The sequence below is a fragment of the Cynocephalus volans genome, chromosome 5 (genome assembly GCF_027409185.1).
Source record: "Cynocephalus volans isolate mCynVol1 chromosome 5, mCynVol1.pri, whole genome shotgun sequence".
Classification (NCBI taxonomy): domain Eukaryota; kingdom Metazoa; phylum Chordata; class Mammalia; order Dermoptera; family Cynocephalidae; genus Cynocephalus; species Cynocephalus volans.
In genome coordinates, this window is record NC_084464.1 from 43,076,767 (window position 1) to 43,099,242 (window position 22,476).

Genomic DNA, 22,476 nt, shown 5'->3' on the forward strand with positions numbered 1-22,476 from the left:
GAGAGCTTGGTCTGGGGAAAGAGGAGGTCTGCATCACTGGAGGAAGGAGGAACTTTCTAGTAATGGGGTAGGGCGTGGGCACAGTGTCCCTGGTTCCACCTGCTTCCTGGACTTACTGACAATGCCTCGGCTTCTGCAGACCCTTCCTCTTGCATGCCTCACCAAATGGAAGATTCCCTGCTCCTTGGCCCTATCCCCAGAGGTGCTGAGAGAAGTAGGGACTTCCTTCAGGCTTGAGGGTCTGCTGGGTGTGCTGGAGATTGTGTGCCCCTGTCCCTTCTGTGCACCTGAGACTCTAGCACAGAGACACATTGCCCAGTCCCTGAGTGAGTTACGCACTCAAAGGTGCACCCACTCTGAGCACCTCATCTCATCTCAGTGGAATCCAGGGGCCTGGCCCTTCCACACCCAAGTTCTGCTCTATCCAGCAGCTCCGAGTAGCTCTTTATGGAAAGCCTATCCCAGGCTGGGTCTTCCAAGGCACTGGATGCGCAATGCCATTTAATCCTCCCAAGATCCTCATGAGGCGGGTGTTGGCTGCATTGTGTGTGAAGAAACGTGCTCAGAGAAAAAGTAACTCTTCTACGGTATCAGCTGGGATTTAACCCAGTAAGTTAGGTGCAGGTTCTTTCTGACTGCTGTAACCAAACTTCAGATATAAGGGTGGTGTGAACAGGATGGGTGTTTTTTCTGCTGGGGGTAAGCAGTGCAGAGCTGTGCAATAATGGGGGCCCACACCCTTTTCATCTTTTTCCTAACATTCTGATACACTTTCCAACGCCGGGTCCAAGGTCTGCTCCAGCTCCCACCAACATGTCTGCATTTCTCCCCAGAGGGAAGAGAGAAGGGGGTAGGCAGTTTCCTTTTTCTTTTCCCCTGGTTCAACAAGTATTTATTGAGCCCCTACTATATGCTGGGCCCTATACTGGGTTCTTGGATTCATCAGTGAATGAAACAAAGATCTCTGTACTCTGCTCTGGTAGTATTTTTATTCTAGCAAGGACAGTCGGGAATAAACAACACGTGCAAATAAGTAAACTATATAGTATGTCTGAACATCATAAACACTATGGGGGAAGAGGTAGAATAGAGTAAGAGGACTTGGGTGTGTGTGTGTTGGGGGGGACAGGTTGTAGTATTAAATAGGGGGTCTCTATAATGGTGACGTTTAAGCAAAGGCTTGCAGGAGGTGTAGGAATTAGCCAAGTGAATGTCTGGGAGAAGAGTGCTCCAGAAAGGGAAGAGCCAAAGCAAAACATAGATGGGAGCACACCTGCAGTGCTCAGAGCAGCAAGGAGGCCAATGTGGGGGGCAGAGCAAGTTGGGGGATGGGTTGGGGGAGCAGGGAAGGCCCAAGGTGGATCACCTAGGGCTGTGCTGTCCAAAATGGTAACCAGTTGATTATTAAAATTAGATAAAATTTATTTAAATTTAACTAAATTAAAATTAAATAAAATTAGACATTCAGTTCGTCAGTCACACTGGCCACATTTCAAGTGTTTGATAGCCATATGTGGCTAGTGGCTACCACATTGGTCAGCACGGTAGTAAAACATTTCCCATCATCTCAGGAAGTATTGCCAGGACTTTGTTTTTTTTCCCTCTGCAATGGAAGCTCCTTTCCTTTCAAGGATGTGACCAGGAAGTTGCACATTTCCTTCCCATTTGCATCCTGTTGGACAGAACCTAACCATGTGGCTACACTGAGCTTCAAGGGAGGCTGGGAAATGTGAAGTAATGCACCATATGCTCCGCTGAAATTCACACGACTCTCCAAAGGAGGAGGACTACGCTTAGAGGGCGGGTCAGCAGTTGCTGCCAGCCCCAGGTCTGGTGGACCCCAAAGCACTCTCTTCACTGCACTCCTCTGTCTTGAGTCTTAGAAGACAATTCTTTGAGAAAAGAATCTGGGAACCACAACCTGGTGATCCCAGGCCCTGAGATCTAGGAACCAGGTTGAGGAGCAGTCAGCTGTCTGCTGCTCCAGCTTCTTGGGGATCCAGACAACCTGTCCCCCAACTTGTTTGGGGAACTACACAGCTGACCCATAGGTGTCCCCTTCCCACTGGGGCAGGCTAGGGGCAAGTCATGAAATTCTGTTCTCCTTTGGGGCTCCCAGCTACCTTTTCTCAGGGCTAATTGTATTAGGACAGATGTAAAGGAAAGTAGAGGAATTTTGTTAGTTTTTGCTTCCACTCTCCTCATCTTCAGGGATGCTCCCTACTGAACTGTCTTCTCCAACCCCCTCCCCGGGAGTCAGTCTCTAATTTCCTGTGGTGGTGATGGAGGGCAGGGTGGGTACTGTGGAGGACAGAAAGCAATCATCTCAGCACCCCCAAATGGTCACAGCTGGGCTGCATGCTTGTGTTCTGTAAGCTGGTGAAAGTCAAGATAATCCGAGGAGGGGAGTCAGGTGAGTGCCTGCCTCCAGAAGTCAGGAAAAGAAGGACCTTGGGCCCCCCCAGGGGACTTGGACTTATGTGCTGAGACTGAGTTTCCACCCTAACAATACCTATCGCCCATGCCACTTCCTAGGTGACAGGCTCTGTGGTATGTCCCTAGGCAGCTTATCTGAGCAATCCTCACAATAGTCCTAGGGTGCAGGTCCTTATCACTGACCCCATTTGCAGATGAAAAAATGGAAGCTCCAGGAGAATAAGGAACTCCTGCAGGATTCAAGTGTGGGGCCCCTGTGACTACACGCTCACATGGTCAGCGGAACAAGCTCAGCTGACACGCATCCTTCCTCCCCACCACTTGTGCCAGGCCGGCTCTCTCTCACAAGGGGAACCCTCATCTCTCACCTGAGTTGCCTCCCACCCCACCTCCCACCCTGACTGACCTGTGTGGATCACTTGGTTCTGGGCATGTTCTATCCACACCCCTGTCTGGGGTTCCGGAGCCCCCAGCCCCAAATCATAAACAAAGGAAGACGAAATTAAAATCTTGCTTAATCTAAGGCATCTGTCTGGTGCCCAACCTCTCCATTGCTATTGGACCTCAGGAGAGTGACTTACCCTCTCTAAGCTTCGATTTCCTCATCTGTGAAATAGGATAAGATAATGATACCTAGTACGCTACATTCAAGATTGCTATAAGCATGGAAATGGGAAAGCATCATGCCTGGAACACAGCAGGAATTCAATAGACGTTGCTTTCCCTTCTTCCAAGGTGTTCTGGAGATCCCAACTCAAAGCCTGTGTTCACCCTCATGCGGATGTGTGGTGCGTGTGTCCCCAAACAATTCCCCAGATTCCTCCAAGCCTTTGACTCTGGTGTTGAGGGAGAGAGTGTCCATCCTGGAACCCTCTGCTCAGCAACTCGTAGAGTCAGAGACTGGGGTGTCCATTTCCCTTTTCCTGCCAGCCTCTGTTCATGGACCCACAAAGTCAAGTCACTGAATTCAGCATATTTATTGCCACTCAGCAGGGGAGGGCCCACTGGAAGACAGGGTTAGGGCACACCCCCTGAGCCCCAGGGGCCAAATGCTCTGACCATGAGGGGCACAACTGCTCTCAGACTTTGCATGTGATGCGGTGTGGGGGTCCTGCATGATGGAGCGTGATGTTGGTCCCAGATGGGAGATGGAGGAGGAGGCAGAGCTGGGGACATAAAGGGTTGGAAGGTGAGGTGCAAGATGTCTGCTCACTCCCACCCTTGAGACAGCCAGACCCCAGCGGAGAGGTCAAAGTAATTCACAGAATCACACGGCCTCATCCTTTCCCCTCCCAAAGAACTACCTTTGCAAGCAATTCCGGGAAGGTGGAATCATAGGAAGAATTCACCAGAAAAGACTCCTTCAGCTTCAGTTGCAAAGTCATACTTGGCCCTGGGGATCCAAAAGTACAGCGGAGGGCCCAGCAGTCAGGCCTATCCCCTCAGAGACACAGGCCCCTCCTGCCCCTCGCTCCCCCCCAGTTCCTCTTCCCTGACTATGCTCTTCCAGAGCCTCCCAGATGCAGGGGTTCAGTCTTGAATCCTTGCAAGCTCAGGAGTGGGGTGTCTCCATCTCCCTCAGGGACCATGGAGTCTCACTGCCCTCCTCTGGCCTCTGCCTGCCTTGAGTGTCCAGGTGTCCAGCCCTCCAGCCCTCACCTGTTCCACGTGAACTGCCCAGGAGGGTCAGGAGGAGGAAGAGGAGTAGCTCAGACCCCATCGTGGCCACCTCTGGGATGGAAGAAATGTCTGAAGTTCTGGGTGCCTCCCCTCAACAGGCCTGCCTTTCTGCACCCTGCTCAGTCCTTAGCACTGGTGTTTGGGGGGAAATAGGAGGGAGAATCCAGGCAACTAGATCTTCCAGTTCTTCCAGTATGGCTTTGAGGACCCAGAAGAGGGCCATTCACTGAGCTCTTAGGGAAAAGAGAGGGTGGCCCCTTTCCTCAGGTCTGTGCCCCAGCCCCTCCCCATGTCTCCAGGCTTGTGGGGTGGGTGCCCTGGTCCTAGAGAGAGAGAACAGAGAGGGAAGCAGAGACCAGGAAGGTGTCCCTCCTGCAGGTGACTGGGCTCCACCCAAGCCTGGCCCTCTCATGGCTCTTTAGGGATTAATTATTAACTGCAGTTAATTCTCATCATTCTTGCCACCAAAGGGCTCAGGAATGTGGGCCAAACAGGGAGGGGTAGATTAAGCTACGATTCTTCGCAAGTGTCCTGCTCCCCAGCCTCAGCGGCTTCCTAGGTGAGAAATCTGAGTAGTGGGGACCTTCATCTTTGAATGTTCTGTTCTAGTTGCTCTAACACATCCTGGATACTCAGGTGGAAATGTGAGTTTCACTAAATATCCCCCCACCCCCTCCTTGTGCACCATGTAAAGGGGATACCCACATACCCGCAACCAAGACCTAAACACGCAGGAGCTGAGAAAGGCAAGCACAGGACAGATGTTTAGAGGGAGTTTGGGGCCCATCTAGCTTACTACCCTTCTTTAAAGCCAGGTAACAAAGGCCCACAGAGGGTAAATGACTTGCTAAGGACACCTAGCAAGTCAGCAGCAGAGATATTAAAACCCATCTTCATTATTCCAGACACACGGGGGACCTGCTCAACAGGCTGACACACCAGTCACATAAACCCCCTTGAACACACAGGCAGGCTCTTCGTCTTCCTACCTGCCTCTTCTCTAAGCACACCCTCCCCCTCCCCTGAAACCAGTGGGAGGGAGCTCAGGGGGATGGCAGCTGAGCAACACTGGGCAGAGTCAGGAAGAAAAGCCAAAAGCAAAACCAGAGAAATGGAGAGACAGAGACACTCTCTTTGCCATAAATGCAAAGCGAGACAACCACGGACTCGCAGACTCACAATGGAGAGTGGAAGACTGTGGTGGGAAGAACACGGGGACACAAAGAGCAGCAGACAAGGACGTGTGAGCAGGGGGAGCAAGGGGGACATGGAGAGATGCTCTGGGGCACCCGAATCTTCCTAAGAGGAGAGTGGGAGCACCCCCACCTCTTTCCTAGATGACGCCCCCCCCATAAAATCCCAGCTGCCTGGCTGTGTGCTAGGCTCATTACAAACGTTATTTCCTTTAATGCTCATGATGACCCTTTGAAGTAGGTACTAGATTACCCCCATTTTATGGTGAAGAAACTAAGACTTAGGTCTTGTGACTCGCCCAGGTTGCACAACTCGGCAGCAGTAGATTCCAGTGCAGTGGGCTCAGCCCTGGTGCTGAGCCGCCAGGGATTCAGGGCAATTTGGCTTCAGAGCTGGGTTCTGAACTTTCGCATGACACTGTCCTTGAACAAGACTGGTGTCTTCCCCGGTGTCCCTCTTCTCCCCTTGTACCTTTGCTGCCAGAGGAACGGGAAGCTTTGTGGACTGCAGCCGTATGCGAGAGATGGCTCAGGTGCTCACTCTCTTACCCCACACCAAGGTCTCATGAAGGTCAGATGTACAGTCCCCAGGTCCTGTCAGTCTCCCCACCAACCTGGCTCCCAAATCCTGCTTCCCTGAGGGACCCATATGTCCTGACCCCCAGTGGTTGTACTTTTTGGAGCAGGAGGAGGACCTTGGGATAGGACACTTGGGTCTTCCCGTTTCAAGGAGGGAAGTCTGGGCTGTAGATCAACTCAGGCTTGGGGGATAGATCCCTAGTCCGGGAAGAGCCCGAGGGCCAGGTGGGGAGTCCTCAGGATCTTACTCATTCTCCCCCTCACCCTGTGCTTCCTGGGATCATGCTGGGACAGGTTAATCCCCAGGGACAGCTTGGTGACCTCTCCCAGGGGATGAAGATCTTGGTGTTGATGGAGGCCTTGGCACACCTGGCTCTCCTGGAACTTGTAATAGGCCCCAGAGCCTTTAAAGAGCCAGGGAGCTTGGCCTGGCCAAGGCACATCAACTGGCACCATGAATGCTGTGCTGGTGCTGCTCCTGGGCCTGCAGGCCTTGGCTGGACACGGTGAGCACTGGGCCTGGACATGGGGTCTTGGAATGAGGATGTGGACTCTGGACCCAGGGAGATGGGCAACTCTTCTAACCCCACCCTATTGTTTTTCTTCTTTTTCCCACAGCTCAGCTGACTCCACCAGGGACCTCTGACACAGTATCTGGAGGTCTCCCCGCTGCCTCTGCAGGTCTCCCCACTGCCTCTGCAGGTCTCCCCACTGCCTCTGGGGATATCTCTGGAGGCCTCCCCACTGCCTCTGCAGCTCTCCCCACTGCCTCTGCAGGTCTCCCCGCTGCCTCTGCAGGTCTCCCCTCTGCCTCTGCAGGTCTCCCCGCTGCCTCTGCAGGTCTCCCCACTGCCTCTGCAGGTCTCCCCGCTGCCTCTGGGGATATCTCTGGAGGCCTCCCCACTGCCTCTGCAGCTCTCCCCACTGCCTCTGGGGATATCTCTGGAGGCCTCCCCACTGCCTCTGCAGCTCTCCCCACTGCCTCCGCAGGTCTCCCTGCTGCCTCTGGGGATATCTCTGGAGGCCTCCCCACTGCCTCTGCAGCTCTCCCCACTGCCTCCGCAGGTCTCCCTGCTGCCTCTGGGGATATCTCTGGAGGTCTCCCCACCGCATCTGCTGGTCTCCCCACAGTCCCTGCGAGTCTCCCCACTGTGTCTGCGAGTCTCACCACTGCATCAGCTGGTCTCCCCACAGTCTCTGCGAGTCTCCCCACTGTGTCTGCGAGTCTCCCCACTGCATCAGCTGGTCTCCCCACAGTCTCTGCGAGTCTCCCCACAGTCTCTGAGAGTCTCCCCACCGCCTCTGCGAGTCTCCCGACCGCATCTGCGAGTCTCCCCACCGCATCTGCGAGTCTCCCCACCGCATCAGCTGGTCTCTCCACAGTCTCTGCAAGTCTCCCCACGGCATCTGGGAGTTTCTCAACAGTTTCTTCAACCCCTGGGGGTTTTCCCAATAGTCCTCAGACTTTAGCTCCGACTGTCTCTGGGAGCACTTCGGGACCAGTGGCCACATCATCAGGTGCTCTTTCCGTTGCTCTGTCCATCTCTGGAGAACTGGCTGGCTCAGCCGCAGCTCTGGGATGGGAGCTCCCTGTGCTCTGAGCGCAAGTCCTGCAGTTTCCCAGAGCCTCGGTGGAAGCAGCTCCTTGCCTTTCTGAGTGTACAAGGGCCCCTCTTTCTGTTTTTCAAAATTTCAACCTTTTCTCTGTGGTTAGTGCCTTTGGTATCCCGCCTAAAACATTTTTTGCCTACTTTGAGATCATGAAAATATTCTCCTATGCCTTCTTCCAGAAACTTTATTATTTTAGCTTTCAAATTTAAGCCTATGATCCATCTCAAATTAATTTTTGTGTATGGAGTGAGGTGGTGGTCAAGGTTTTTTGTTTTTTGTTTTTTTCTTTTTATGGATATCCTGTTACCCCAGAACCATTTATTTCAAAGGGCCCCCACTGCCCGTTGAATTGTGTGAGCACCTTTATGGGAAGTCAGGTGGCTGTGCCTGTGGGTCTGTCTCTGCACTACACTCTGCTCTTCTGTGTCTGTTCTCACTCCACTGCCACAGCGCTCAGTGACCACAGCTTTGTAGCACGTCCTCAGATCCCCTATAGCATAAATACTACACTTTGGTTTTTCTTTAAGATTTTCTTGGCTATGCCATCAGTTCATCAATTTCTACCAAAAAGTTGCTAGGATTTTTAAAAATTTTATTTTTAATTCAAACATTGATTGTACATGTCTGTGGGCTACAGTGTTGAATATCAATACCTCTGTGCATTGGATGTGATTTCTGCTTTGCTCTTGCTTGGGTCTCAGTCAGTGAGGAGTTTGGGGGCCGACAGACACATCTATAGGCATTGGGAAAAAGGTGACTGGGGCTTAGACTCCCTTCCACTGAGATTCTGCTCCCAAGATGATAGGAGAGGACTCCACAGAGAGATGTGTTCTTAGGGTCACACAGACATTAGAGTCATAGAAAGAAAGATGTAAAGTCACGGGGGTAGTGGGGGTTGGGGGAGCTTGAGGGGCCAGATGCCTTGGTCATTGTCCCTCTCTTTGTACCTCAGTGCCGAAGCCTCAGGAAAAGGGCTCTGTCCCAGACTGGGCCATCGTGTTGATCACTCTCACTCTGGTGGCAGCAATCATTGGCTTAATGTATGGTATCAAGAAGGTGAGTGAAACTGTGGTCCAAATGTATGGGTCCCCAAGGCCAGTGGGGCTGGGACCTGGCGCCCCAGTACTCTGAGGAGAACTGGCTTCAGGGAGGAGATGACATTTTCTCGAGCTTGGGGGATGGAGGGGAAAAGGAACCTGAGTCTGAGTGGCTGAAAGGAAATGTTGGCCTGGCAGGGGTGGGGAGTTAGGGCACCGAAAGGTGGTGGGGGGGGGGTGCTGGAGGCTACTAAATTCAGCTCTGGGCAATGAAGAACCAGGTTTCTGGCTTTGCCATTATAGCTGTGTGACCTTGTGCAAGTTACTTAACTTCTCTGTGCTCCAAATTCTTCTTTAAAAACAATAACTAATATTTAAATAGCACTTATGTGCTGGGTGCTATACGTATTTTAGTTTACAGCCACCCTGTGATATAGGTAGTATTATTACCCCTCATTTTACAGACAAGGTCATTGAGTCCTGTATAAAATGAGAATGATAGCATCCATCTCCGAGGGCTGTTGGGAGAATCAAATGAGCTTACACATGTAAAAGCACTTAGCGGTTCTTGGCATATAGTAAGAGCTCAATATGTAGTCTTATTCATTACTATTAATGTTTTCCCTCCAAGAGGAGGGCTGAGAGCCTGGGGAGTGGGGGGAGGCAGCAGTCCATGCACAGAGCCGAGGGCTGGGTGGCAGGTTCCCAGCCCCTTGGTTGATCCATCCTATCCATCCCTCATCTCACAGGCCTGCCAGTTCCAGAGGGAGATGAATCTGGGGTGTGGCTGTGGCTCTGTGTCCCCTTATAGCTGCCACCCAGAGGCCACCAGCCAGCGCTACTCTGTCAAATGAAAGAGCGGGGCCAGGACAGCCGAGTGCCCTACCCCTTTGGCCTTCCTTCTTCCCCCTCCAAATAGACCATTCCCAGTCTCACCTGTGCCATTTACCCTCGCTGGGACCCTTTCCTGCAGGTGGGTTCCTGGGGTCACTGGCCCCCCGGACGCCTCCACCGACAGTGTAAGGGGAAGTCCACTGTCAGTCACCAAGTGGGAAACTGAGATTCCAGTCCCCACCCTGCTGTCAGCCCTGCGGTCTGGGGGGAGGCACTCAACCCCTCTGACTGCAGTTTTCGCATCTGTAGAAGGAAGGGCCAGGGCTAGGTGGTGTCCAGGGGCCTCCCAGCCCTCGTGGAGTCTGGGTCTGGGCACTTGGAACCTTTGCTCCTCATCCTTTCCTACCCCCCCGCCGCCTCAACTATCAGAGAAGCTCCTCAGCTGAGGACACTCCAGGGCACAGGAGCGAGGGGAGGGGTTCCTCTTCACACCTCCTTCCATAGGGAGCCCCCTCAGGCTGGCTCCTGACCCCATGAAACCCGCAGATTTTCTCCCCGCTCTGCGATGTCCCCTTAGACTGCTCCAGAAGGGTGGTGGATACAGTTCTTGCTAAATAAAATGGCATCCTGTCATCTTTGCAGTTTGATAGTTTTCTGAAGTGATAAAACATGAATTTTTTCTCTTCCTCATTTGCGGATCTGCTCTACCAGTGAGCTTCATTCTTTCATGTGTTTTCATGATGTTGGTTATCGTCCTTTCACTTCCAGATGGTGATGCAGATGCTAATTAGCCTGCATCGATCATCTCACAGTGTATACATGTAGCGAAATATTTATGAACCCCATAAATACGAACAATTATTGTGTCAATTAAAAAATAAATATAATAAATAAAAAGATTTCACTAACTATTTAAATATTCTAGAAAACCCCAGCATCTCCTACACTTGTCTCTCAGCCCCTGTGTATTTGCCCAAGTGCACAGGCTTTGTCATCGTATAGGAACGGGCCAAGGCTGGGCTCCGCTGCTTACCAGGTGTGTGACCTTGAGCAAGTCACTTCCCTGATCCGGGCTTGTTGCTGCTCATCTGTAAAATGAGGATGACATTGCCAGCCTCCCAGGACATGACTCATAGGTGGGGTGCTGAGTACATTCTTCAGTACACAGCAATACTCAAACATCAGTAGTCAGTAGGGCTGTATCATGACTGGCCCCTCAGCCTCCAGCTCAGACAAAACAGCCTCTACTTACAGTAAGAGATCATCCTGGGTCTCCACCTATTCCCAGGTTCCTTTACCCCAGATGCTTGAGTCCTCTGGGGGAAGTTGTGGCTAAAAGAGGAGGGAAGGAGATGTCCATTCACAAATAGTGACTAATGCTTATTCTAAAGTGGAGATTCCCAACCGCAGCACTATTGATGTACTGGGCTGGATCACTTTGGTGTAGAGGCTGTCCTGTGCATCACAGGATATTTAGCAGCATCTCTGGCCTCTACCCACTAGGTGCCTGTAGCACCCCTCAAAGTTGTGACAAGAATGTCTCCAAAAATAGCCAAATGTCACTTGGCAGTGGGCAAAATTGCCTCTCCCTGTAGAGAAGCACTGTCCTAGAGGCCTGGATCCCTGGGGAAAGGGTGGGATAGGGGACTAGTAGAAAGGGTGACTGTCAGTCACCCCTGAGTCCAGATGCAGTTGCAGAGTAAGGCCTGCCTCTGCCTCAGTTTTACCATCCTGCAGGATGCTTTGCTTGGGAGGCAGGCTGCCCATTCTGAGTAGTCAGTCTTTTTGGCCTGACTCCATGGAGCCTCATTAATCTCCTATTAATCAAACTAATGAGCAATTGTCCTCCTCTCTTCTTCCCACCCATTTCAGCCCTGCCTAGGGCTCAGGGACAAGTCACAGACAGTAACGAGAGGAACGCACGTGTTCGGCACTCCAGTTCTCTCCTGAGGCCAACTGTCCCAAGGCCCTGGCCCACTGCCCTCAGGGTCCCGGCCCTCTCCACTCCATGTCACTTGTCTGGGCAGATAAGTGACAGTCTCTGAGCTAATACTTGCCCCAGGCAGGGAAGATGGAGGAAGGGAAGGGGGAGCTCCTAGGAGCTCCTAGAATGAGATGTCAGCCCTTGCGTATGGGGGCAGACGGTGGTTTTGAGGCAGAGGGCCACTGGGCTGAGGGGGAGCAGTATAGCAGAGGCAGAAGCCCCTGTATGCCAGCATCCTTGGCAAAGACCTCGGTGCAATCCCTCTGGGTGGCCTGGCTTGTCTGTGTCCCTGGCGAGGTGCGCAATGTCGATCCCTGAGGTTCCATGTCTGTCTTGTCCGTCACTGCCTCCACGCTCTCCACATCTTGTTGTGTCATTGCTGGACATCTTGAAGCACCTTCTGCAGGGCCATGGGAGGGCTTTCCCCCTTCTTTGCTCTTTCACCTGATCCTCGTAGACAGCTCCACCCAGGGTGGAAAGAGTGAGCATGTGTGAGTAAGGGGTGGGGAGAGCTGGGCGAGAGGCAGGAGGGCGAGCTGGAACCTGGAGATGGTGAGAACATGGACTTTCTCCCAGAAGTCCCACCCTGTCCTACTGCAGCCAGAGCTCAGTCCTATAACCCAGCCAGCTGCTCCCCACCTCCCCGGGGCTCTGGAGGCCATCCCGCCCAAACCCCTTCCCTCCACTGGGGCTGGGTCAAGAGTCTGCCCCCACCTGGCTCTTTTCCCTGCCCCCAGCTCCCACACCTTCAGCAGGCACCCAGGTACCTGGCTCCATGACGCACCAGCTGCGGTCTCCAGTTATCAGGGCAGCCCATTGGGGTAGGGCGGCTCCATTTGTTTAAGGTTTAGTCCCAAGGGGCCAGAGTCTCCATGACGTCAAGTCTGGCCCCATATAAGGTGAGTGGTCCCCAGCCCTCAGTGCCCAAGCAGCTGCCCTGCTCTGACATGGCCCAGCCAGCCCACGGCCTCCAGTGCTGCCTCCTCTTCCTTCTAGCTTCTTGGGAGGCAGGTAAGATGCTCTTAGAGGAGAAGGAGTCACCATTTCACAGGGGATAGAAAATAGAGAGAGCTTGTTTCTTGGCATTCTTGGGGTTGGACGACAATCATAGAAATTAGTGAAGGGGGTGGGCATGGGGCTGCTGCATACAGTTGTCTAGGGTGTTCACTGTTGAAGTTTGTCACTAAGGGGTATGTAGATGAAATCTAGCCTATGTTCTCTCCTTAAGATGTGCCCTGCAGGGCTGCACCAACCTAGAGGGAGGCTTCTTCAAATTTGCATAAAGACAGTATGTGGGCTGGCAGCCCTGGGGAGCTGGGGGCAGGGAGTGGGGGTGGGGATGCTGACATTCACTGAGAATCTTCTACTTGCAAGGAAACTCACAGATGCTTGTGGCACTTCATCTCATTTTGTCTCCTCAACATCTCCTGAGGTGGTTAATAACATCCCATTTTATAGCTGAGCAGAGTGAGATTCAGAGAGGCAAAGGGGCTTGCCCCAAATCATGCAGCTTGAGGGGGGCAACAGGGGCTCAACCACCCCACACTGCCTGCCACCCTGGGGGTGAGGAGCCTGGGGCGAGCTTTTCTCCAGAGAGTCTGCTCTGTGCAGACCTGGGTTCTAGTCCTGACTCTGACCCGTCTGACTAGTCTGGATTTCCCCACCTCCTGTAAAATAAGAAGGATGCCACCTGGTCAATACCAACTGGTGATGCTTACTGAGCAATGACTATGCGCCATGCATTGTTCTAGGTGCTTCATCCATGTTTGCTTATTTAATCCTCATGGCAACTCAGCAAGGTGTGTGGAAAGGTTTTGTTCTCATCTAACAGTTGGAAAACATTCCAGGGTTTCGATGAGAAAATGAATATGGAAGAGTTTGACGAGCAAAACAGACCCTACAAGATAAGATGAGATTGCTAAATTAGTTCACTTAGTTAAGAAACAGTCCTGTGCCTGAACCCACAGAGCAGAGATGCCAAACACAGGGGCAGCTGGGAGGGGCCTGGACGACTGGAGGAGGGGCCTCACAAAGTGGACACACAACAATCCATGGTGATGGCATTGATGATCCCAAACCAGGCTGGGAAAGTCGTGAGTTTGGAACACTCTGGGCGGTACACAGGGCATAGCAGGCAGGCAGCGCCTTCTCCTTCCACCAGTGCTGACTGCGGGTGATATCAGAGAGAGGGCTCCTCCCCTGAGCTCAGTGTCACACTGGGGCCAGAGGCAATGAGGGTGAGTGGATAGTGGATGGCAGGGGCTGCCTCTGATAGGTCTGCTGTGCATTCTGCCTGTACCCTGACTTGATGCCCATCCCCCACTTCAGGGGTCTGGGGACAGGCACCAGAGTCTCCCTCAGCCTCCCTGTCCCTGATCTTGCTCGCCTTCTCTTCCCCTTCCTGGCAGGCAGATTGTCCACCTGATGCTCTCTACTGCTTCTGTCTTGTGGCAGCTCAGGGAAGAGGAACCTGCAAGGATGGAAGGGAATGAGTCATAAATCAGCTCCATACACATTCTCGCTGAGGGAGATTTCCTCTAGAGCAGAGGGCAGGTGGGCAGGATTGAAACCCAAATTCCTGAACAGGACAGTGATCCAGGCCTGGGCTCTGTGGGTGTGGTCTGGGATGGGTGGATAAAGAGAGGGGAGGGGAGGGCCAGAGGAGCTGGGTGCTTAGATTCTGCACAGAAGAGCCAGTGGGTGACAGGTGTGGAGGGCCTGAGGCTGTGGCTGGGTGGGATGGGGTCAGGGTGGGACTGGAGTGTGGGTCAGGCTGGCACGTGGCTGTGTCCAGCAGAGAGTGAGGCCAGAGGAAGGAGAGAAGAAGGATGACAGGCAGGGGTGAAGCGCATTAGTCCAGAATTCTGGGGCACCCCTGTCATTAGTCCACAGGACCAGTCAATATGCAGACTCAGATCTGTATCATGCAGTCACAGAACCACAGCTGCAGAGTCTCAGATCATCTCTGAGGGAAGCACAGGTGGGGCAGGAGACGGCACTTGAGGCTGAGGGCCTGGGGAGAATCTAAAGAGGACATTTTCCTACAACAAATGTTACTTGACTTAATTTCTATGACAAAAATAATGTATGCTCATTATAGAAACTGGAAAATAGAAAAAATAAGAAAGAAAAACAAAATCTCTCTGAATAACTCCCTACTCCCCAGACAATCATTTGTGCATATTTCCCTTCAGCCTTTTTTTTTTCTGTGTCTGTGTTTTAGATCCCTTATTGAGCTCATATTGTACAGACATTTTAACAAGCACTTACCCATATTACTGCAAAGGAAGTAAGCCATTTTTGGGAGACAGGACAACAAGCAATACTAAGAATGCTCTTTGTTTTTTTTTTTTTTTAAAGATGACTGGTAAGGGGATCTTAACCCTCGGCTTGGTGTTGTCAGCACCACGCTCAGCCAGTGAGCTAACCGGCCATCCCTATATAGGATCCGAACCCGCGGCCTTGGTGTTATCAGCACTGCACTCTCCCGTGTGAGCCACGGGCCGGCCCTCTAGGAATGCTCTTTGGGTGAGGCTGCTTTGACAGAGACCCCAAAGCATCAGTCGTTTAGCAGAATGTCCTCCTTTTCAAACAAGTGAATGAAGCAGATGGAAGAGAACTTTGGAATTGTACATAGTTTTTATTTGTTTGGTGGGATTTGTTTTGATTCTTTTATCAGGCTGGGCATCCACCTACAGTGTCTTGTGCTAACACCAGATTTTCCTCTCTGCACCCCCTGCCTATACTTCAGTGACCAAAACAGTTTTTTTCCAGGCCATTATTGTAGTAAGTGAAATGAATATCTCATGGTGAAAAACTCCCATGGAAATAAAGTTGCTAACAGTGGTAGATCTCCTGGGGAAGAAGAGATAGTCATCTCATCCTGTGGGTTTAATCACTAATTTGCCTCATGGCTGTGCTCAGGATCAAATAATTCCTCAAGTTTCAAGTCCAGACTTTACAATCTGTGATTCCACAACTGTTCAAAGCAGATGTGGAATTCTAAGATCTAGTTATGAGTCTAGTTATTGATTGCAGTCCTGTGGTTAAATGACAACCAGCATTCTAGAACTGGTGGTCCAGAGACCTTCTCTTTTTCTTTCTTTCCCTTTTTTTTTGGGGGGGGGGGTGGCTGGCCAGTACAGAGATCAAACCCTGGACCTTGGTGTTATCAGCATCACACTGTAACCAACTAAGCTAAACAGCCAGTCCCAGAGACCTTCTTTCAACATCTTTTCATCTCAGGGCCTTAGTCACTTAATAAAGCAGAAATTACCTCCTGGTCTTCCAATATTTGAAGGTCACAAGTATGTTTATTTTTTACTTAATGTGCATACTAAAAGCTTGTTGGCAAGGCTTTTAAAGAGTTTTGGTCTTAAAGTATTCTTTCATTCACCCATTCAATAAATATTTATGAAGTGCCTCCTATGGGCCAGACACTGTTCCAGGCTGGAGATACAACAATGAGCAAAACATATATAAATACCTGCCATTGTGGAGATTAAATTGTGTTTATTATATGTTAGAAAGTGATGAGTGCTGTGTTGATAAAACACTGCAGGGAAGTGGCCCAGGAATGCAAGGGGCTGCCGTTTTGAAGAGGATGGTCAAGGTAGGACTCAGGAGTGAATGGAGCAGGCGGGAGGGCAGGGCCACAGGCTCAGGCTTCCCTGACTACCAGGAGAAGACCTGGGCAAAGCATGAGTCTGTTTCAAAGACCACAATTCAGATTCAACAAACACTTTAAAAACTTTCATGCTCCAGAGTCTTCTATGCTCCATACTTTCTTTAATCACTGGTGCAGTTGATATCTTTGTTACTTACAGTTGAGGACACAGGGCTTCAGAGCATTTAAGTGACCTGAGCAAGGATGCAGAGCTGGTGAGGGACAGAGCCTGGACTCCAATCTTGTCTTCTGATTCTTTGAGGCTGGTGGAGTTGGCCACTGTGCTGTGGCCTGCACATTTCTTCACTCTGTGGATATTTATTCATCCCTCAGCATGTTTAAAAGCATCTGGGGTGTAGTGAAAAGCCTGACTTTGCCAATTACTTAAGCTCTTTGAATTTCTTTTATCCACTATAAAGCAGTAAGATCGTAACTCTCACTTCACAGGTTTGTGGTAAAGATTAAATAAACACATTTGCCAATAGCATTCTTCAGGGGATCCACAAATGTCAGGTCCTTTCTTCCCCAAGAGACTGGGCTGACCTAAGGGCTGTGTACTGTGGTCTTAACCAGTGAGAGTCTGGGCCTGGAAGCCCATAATGTATGTTCAAATTCTGTCTCAACTTATTACTTGCTGGGTGTAACTGAGAAGATTACTTAACCACTCTGAACCTTGTTTCCTCATCTACAGAGTTGAACGAATAGTAAGTAATTCTTAACCTCAAAGGGAAAAGTAAATGAGTTAATATATGTTCTCACTTATAGGACCTGCCTGTCTCCTAGTAAGTGGCCAAAAAAAGTTGATGGTGGCTATTGCTGAGGGACTGTGTCCATGTCACTTTTCTTCCATGAAATTAAAGTTTCTCAGCTGTAAAATATCGAAGGTTGACAGTTTCTAAGGAAACTTGTGGGGAGTTGGGAGATGAATCACTGCAGAATAGAATCCAGAAAGAGAATATCTGTGAGGTGACTGGCCAAGTGTCTGGCCCGAAGAAGGCACCCACCTAAGCGATGGTTGTGACCGCTGTTGCTGCCATGGGAACAGAGACTGGAGCTGCAGAGTACAGTGGGCCCTGATCATTCCGCCTTCCTCTCTCTCCCCAACCTTGACTCCCCTCAGGCACTTGGGTTTCTCTATTACTCTCACCCCCTTCTTGTCCTACCCATATTTCTTTCAAGAACTCAGTGCCCCAGCCCCGATTCTCCTTGCTGGCAGGGCGGTGGGTGGATTGCGGTTTGCCATGATAGGGAACAGGCCCAGGTTCTGGTGGCCGCCTTGAGCTAACAGTGACTGGAAATCTCAGTTAGGAAACACCACACTCTCTCTCTCACTCTTTGGTGATCTCTTGGCTCTCACACTCCTGGCTAGAAACCAGAGACATCTCCTCTGTCTCCATTGGCTGTCTTTACATGGAATTACGGCCCATATCTGTCCATTGATAGGGGTGTTTTCCCTCACACCCTGTCCTCAAACATAGTCAGTTACTCCCAGAATCCAAGCTGACTCGTCCACTCCTGTCAAGACCCCCAAGCAGACATCTCTTCCTTTCATGGGGGGCCACCTTCATCTATTCCCAGATGGCTTTAAGTGTGTGAAGAAGGGGACCCAGTGGGAGGTCCACAAGGGTTGAGTCATCTCATCTCATCCCCTCATGCAGACCAAACTTCATCACTGAGATGAAAGTTTCCCATCTCCCTCCTCTACCGTGCTCCACCCCTCTTCCTACACTTATTTCACTTACAGCCTATTTCTACTGGCAAATCCCCATGGGAGGTTCTTTTTTTTTTTTTTTTTTTTTTAAAGATGACCAGTAAGGGGATCTTAACCCTTGACTTGGTGTTGTCAGCACCACTCTCTCCCAAGTGAGCTAACTGGCCATCCCTGTATAGGGATCCGAACCCGTGGCCTTGGTGTTATCAGCACCACACTCTCCCAAGTGAGCCATGGGTTGGCCCCACCATGGGAAGTTCTGCTAGAGGGCTTACCCCAGTCTCTCAGACTGTTACATTTCGGATGGAGCCAGAATGTTAGGAAAAGATGGAGATTCTGATATTCCCTTTTCTCTCAGCTTGGCCATGTAAAGGGGATTCTGTTCCATATCTATATAAACCCTAAAGGAAGCTCTCCGGGGGAAGTTTCTTATTTGCCTCTCTTCCTCCACAGGTGCTACTACGTACCAGGAACTTCAGAAAACTGGTGAATACCCAACATCTGATCATTTAATTTCCCCCACTTCAGACCTTGGTTATACTACTACTCCCTCTGACTACACTGCTCTGCATTCAGGACAAAGACCTTCAGACCTCCCTAAATCTGCAGAAACCCATACGCTAAAACGCCACTGCCGTTCCAGGCCAACTCAAAAACCTACAGACAACTTCAAAACTACAAACCACCGAAGCTCTACAGGTGATCATGAAGCTTCTTCCATTTCTAAACAAACACACAGCAATACAGAAAAAGAGCCAAACAGACGAAACGAACGCTCTGTTAATCCTGTTGACTCCACTACAACACATAAAACACTGTCTGATACAAAATATCAAACCTCAGCAACCAAGAGCAGAACAACTTGCCGTAAGTCCACAGTAAGCAAACGAACAACAGCATCTGGCAGTGAGAAGACCTCAACAAGCTCAGTAATGCCTACAGAACAGGAAGAAAAAAAGACCTCGACCCATGAGAGTATCACGCTAATAGCAGTAAATCCTACAGAACATGAAGAAAAGACCACTTCAGCCAGTGAAAAGACCACAACAATCCCAATCAATCCTACAGAAGAGGAGGTAAAGACGACCTTGGCCAGTGAGAAGACCACACTAATCCTAGTAAAACCTACAGAATATGAAGAAAAGACCACCTCAGACAGTGAGAAGACTTCACCAAGCTCACTGAGGCCTACAGAACAAGGAGTAAATATCACCTCAGCCAGTGAGAAGTCCACAATAATCCCAGTAAATCCTACAGAACAGGAAGAACAGACCACCTTGGCCAGTAAGAAGACCACACCAATCTCAGTAAATCATACATTAGAAAGAGTAAAGACCACCTCAGCTAGTGAGACGATCAAACCAAGCCCTACAGATCATGAAAAAAAGACCACCTCAACCAGTGTGAGGGCCACCCCTACCCCTGTAAGGCCTACAGTACATGAAGATAAGACTACCTCAGACAGTCAGAAGACCATACCTATTGTAGTAAGGACTACAGAACACGGAGTTAAGACCACATCAGGCAATGGGAAGACCACAAAAGCCTCAACAGAGCCTAGAGAACATGAAGAAAACACCACATCCTTCTATGAGAAAATAACACAAGTTCCAGCAAAGTCCACAGAACACCCAGAAGAGACCACAGGGACCACAGAAAAAACCACCAGAGCTCCAGAAAAGCCTACGGCACACCCAGAAAAGACCATGTGCACCAAAGGGAAAAGCACACTAGTCCCAGTAAAGCTTACAGAAAACCCAGAAAAGACCACACTGGCCATTGAGACCATAAGAGCACCAATAAAGTCTTCAGAAAACCCAGGAAAAACAGCGGCAGTCACAAAGACTACAAGAGCTCCAGTCAAGGTCACAGGAGACAAATCAATCACTACAACCTCTGCTCACCAAAGTAAAACTCAGGTCACCCATCAGGTGCCCATTGGTTCTTTTACACTCACCACATCTAGAACGGAGTTGAGTTCCACGGAGTCAGAACCTCCAGGCAACAACAGCCATAACGATGGCTCACAGGGAGGTATCCACGCTGGACAAATGGCAGAGAATGATTCCTTCCCCGTGTGGGCTATAGTTATTGTGATCCTGGTGGCCGTGATTCTCCTCCTGGTTTTTCTTGGCCTGGTATACTTGGTAAGGGACAGGAGCGCTCCGGGGCATTGAACCCATAGGGTAGGAAGTTGAGGAGAGGTTAAGGGTCAGAATTAGAATAATGAGTCTAGGAAAAGACATGGCAGGGGTGGGGTGGGGAACGGTAATAGAGGGGTGGAGGTGGTAAAAACTTAGGAGAAAGACAATAAGTACATAAGATGTGAAAAGGTGGAATTGGGGAGAAGGCTATGGACTGAGAAAAAAGGGTGCAAAAGAGAAATTTAGGGGGTGAAGATAGAATCTGGGGTGTGAGAATAGGGATATAAAGACAAGGAGAATAGGATGGCGGGGGAATTGGAGCTGGAGTCTGGGACTCAGTGTATTTAATCTGGGGCTGGAATAAGGATCAGGGTTTGGATAGAATCTTGGGAAAAGAGCAAACCAAAGGTCTGAGGTCGGAGGGATAGAACGAGGGGCCTGGGGTGTGGGTGCTGAGGAAAGCGTGCGGCGTTGCTGGCGGTTCTCATCCGTCCTTTCTCATCCCACCCACAGGTCTTCTGTATGACTCGAACACGCCGTGCACTGACCCAGAACACCCAGGACAACGACCCAGAGGATGATGGGGGTCCCAATTCCTACCCAGTCTACCTGATGGAGCAGCAGACTCTTGGCACGAGCCAGATCCCCTCCCCGCCATGATCTTCTAGAAGGTGCCCACCCCAGCTCTTCCATGGTCTACCTCTTTCCTGGATGAGGAATTAGACTCACAATTTCTATGTCCTGGACTCCAGGAAGGGCAGAGCGTCTTGACAGCTAACAGCATTAACCATCCACCTGTTCTTGATGGAAACTGGTTGGAGGATGTGGTGATAAGCAAGAAGGATGTAAGTTTGGGGGACAGAGAAGAAAGAATGAATAATACAAGCAAGTGTTCTCTGTAGAAGATGAGGGCCTGAGAATGAAAAGGTGTTCGATGGAATGTGGGGTGGGGACCAATACAGGACACAGTATCTTGGTAGGGGCATGGCTAAGGGAAGTACAGGAGCTTAGAGTACCCAGCCTGCCTTGTGAGCGGGGCTATGGGAAGTGGGGAGAATGAGGACAGAGCCTCTGGGTTGTTTCCATCTCAGGCTTGTCTCTGAGTTTCCAGGACCCTTTCCCCACTTTTTATTTTAATGAAAAGATAGGATGTTAGAAGAAAAGAGGGTTTATTTCCTTCTCCACCTTCTCTATTCCCTGGAGCAAGGAAAATTCCAGAAAAGATCATAAATACCTCTTACCCAGATGGTTTCCCCCTCCTCCTCCCGAATCCCATAGTTTCTCTGAATGTCTACAGTGGGCATCCTGAAGGTTTGGCTCGCTTGGTTGTGGCGGGCACACAGGGAGGGGACTTTTGTTTGGCCTGAATTCTCATCCACCGATCCCCATCCCAGACCTTCCCTGATGGTGTTCCCCACTCAGCATTTATTTTCCTGTCTTTTCCAGCAAAAGCCAGTCCTGGCTTTATCTTGGAGGAGTCACCCATCTTTTTACTGCCCCCATCCTCTCTCCTCGAATCTTCACCAGATTATGGTTTTCCTCCTTGTGGGCACTTCTTCTGTGTGTACTTTCCAGATTTTCTCTCCAACTTATTGCAGCCCCTTCACCTATCACTGATTGGGCAGAGAGGAAAAAGGAGAGTGGACAGATGACAGATAGTTTCCTTCTATCTACTGGTCTTTTTATAATAAAGCGTAACATATTTATAACATTGGATATCACATAGTTATTGGACTATCAGTTAAGAGAAAGTCCTGACTGGTGTTTCTGACTGTGACCTTATGGGTGACCCTGAGCAGAAGGGGCTGGAGGACAGGGCTAGAGTTCTTTGGAGGGTCACAGAAGGGGAAGCTGAATTCTATTGCTTCTAAAATGGCTCATTTCTGGGTTTAGATAGGAGCTTCAGTTCATGCTGGGTTTATTTGCATGGTGGCAAAATAAGGAGAAAAATCTGTCAACTAATAAGCAAGTATTCTTAAGCACCCATTATGTACTCTGGCGAGAATATAGAGAAGTGTAAGACATAGTTCCCACCTGGACACAAATATGAGTACGAGAGAATTAAAATGAAATAATTCAACAAGAGTTGGCACAAGGCAGCACTATAGGGCCGAGCCCGTGGCGCACTCGGGAGAGTGCGGCGCTGGGAGCGCGGGGACGCTCCCACCGCGGGTTCGGATCCTATATAGGACTGGCTGGTGCACTCACTGGCTGAGTGCTGGTCACGAAAAAAAAGACAAGGCAGCACTATACAAAATAAAACAACACCCTAGTTAATTAAACCCAATATTTAGGAATATCTACCATGCTCCATATTTAGGTTAGGAAACCAGCCCTGCTCCAAAACCATTCCATGCCCAAGTGTCCTCCCAACAGAACTTGCGGGTCATCCATGTGGCCTTGGCTCTAGCTCTTAGCTGGGCCCAGCTCTGGGCTGGGAGGTCCTTCAGGTCGGAGGGTCGCTCTGAATCTCCCACCAGAGACTGGCTCTGCTAAGGGCAGAATTGAAGCTTGGGTCCCAGAAGAGACATACCAGGTACAGAGGGACCCCAGAATTAGGTCTCTGGAGAAAGCGTGAGGCACACCTGAAGGACACTTGGA

General features: G+C 50.3%; 2 protein-coding genes across 2 annotated transcripts; one reads left to right on the forward strand and one right to left on the reverse strand.

Annotated features, from left to right (window-relative positions):
• Nucleotides 1-3,515: 3,515 nt before the first annotated feature.
• Nucleotides 3,516-4,156, reverse strand: SFTA2 (surfactant associated 2). The gene is made up of 3 exons (XM_063098264.1): nucleotides 4,096-4,156; nucleotides 3,741-3,829; nucleotides 3,516-3,602 (listed from the first exon to the last, which is right to left on the reverse strand). Exons 1-3 carry the CDS (start codon nucleotides 4,154-4,156, stop codon nucleotides 3,516-3,518), a joined length of 237 nt encoding a protein of 78 aa, XP_062954334.1.
• An 8,070-nt stretch (nucleotides 4,157-12,226) lies between these two features.
• Nucleotides 12,227-20,535, forward strand: MUCL3 (mucin like 3). Its single transcript, XM_063098265.1, has 4 exons — nucleotides 12,227-12,365; nucleotides 18,185-18,265; nucleotides 18,800-19,878; nucleotides 20,389-20,535. The coding sequence occupies exons 1-4, from the start codon at nucleotides 12,227-12,229 to the stop codon at nucleotides 20,533-20,535; spliced, it is 1,446 nt and encodes a 481-aa protein (XP_062954335.1).
• Nucleotides 20,536-22,476: the final 1,941 nt, after the last annotated feature.

Bases quoted from the DNA above. Each gene is read 5' to 3' on its own strand.
- SFTA2 (XM_063098264.1), bottom strand. From the start codon at position 4,156: ATGGGGTCTGAGCTACTCCTCTTCCTCCTCCTGACCCTCCTGGGCAGT. The intron at 3,830-4,095 runs GTGAGGGCTGGA...TTGGATCCCCAG, and splicing joins GGGCAGTTCACGTGGAACAG to GGCCAAGTATGACTTTGCAA. The intron at 3,603-3,740 runs GTAGTTCTTTGG...TTATGTCCCCAG, and splicing joins TCCCGGAATTGCTTGCAAAG to CTCTGCCTCCTCCTCCATCT.
- MUCL3 (XM_063098265.1), top strand. From the start codon at position 12,227: ATGACGTCAAGTCTGGCCCCATATAAGGTGAGTGGTCCCCAGCCCTCA. The intron at 12,366-18,184 runs GTAAGATGCTCT...CTTCCTCCACAG, and splicing joins TCTAGCTTCTTGGGAGGCAG to GTGCTACTACGTACCAGGAA. The intron at 19,879-20,388 runs GTAAGGGACAGG...TCCCACCCACAG, and splicing joins TTCTTGGCCTGGTATACTTG to GTCTTCTGTATGACTCGAAC.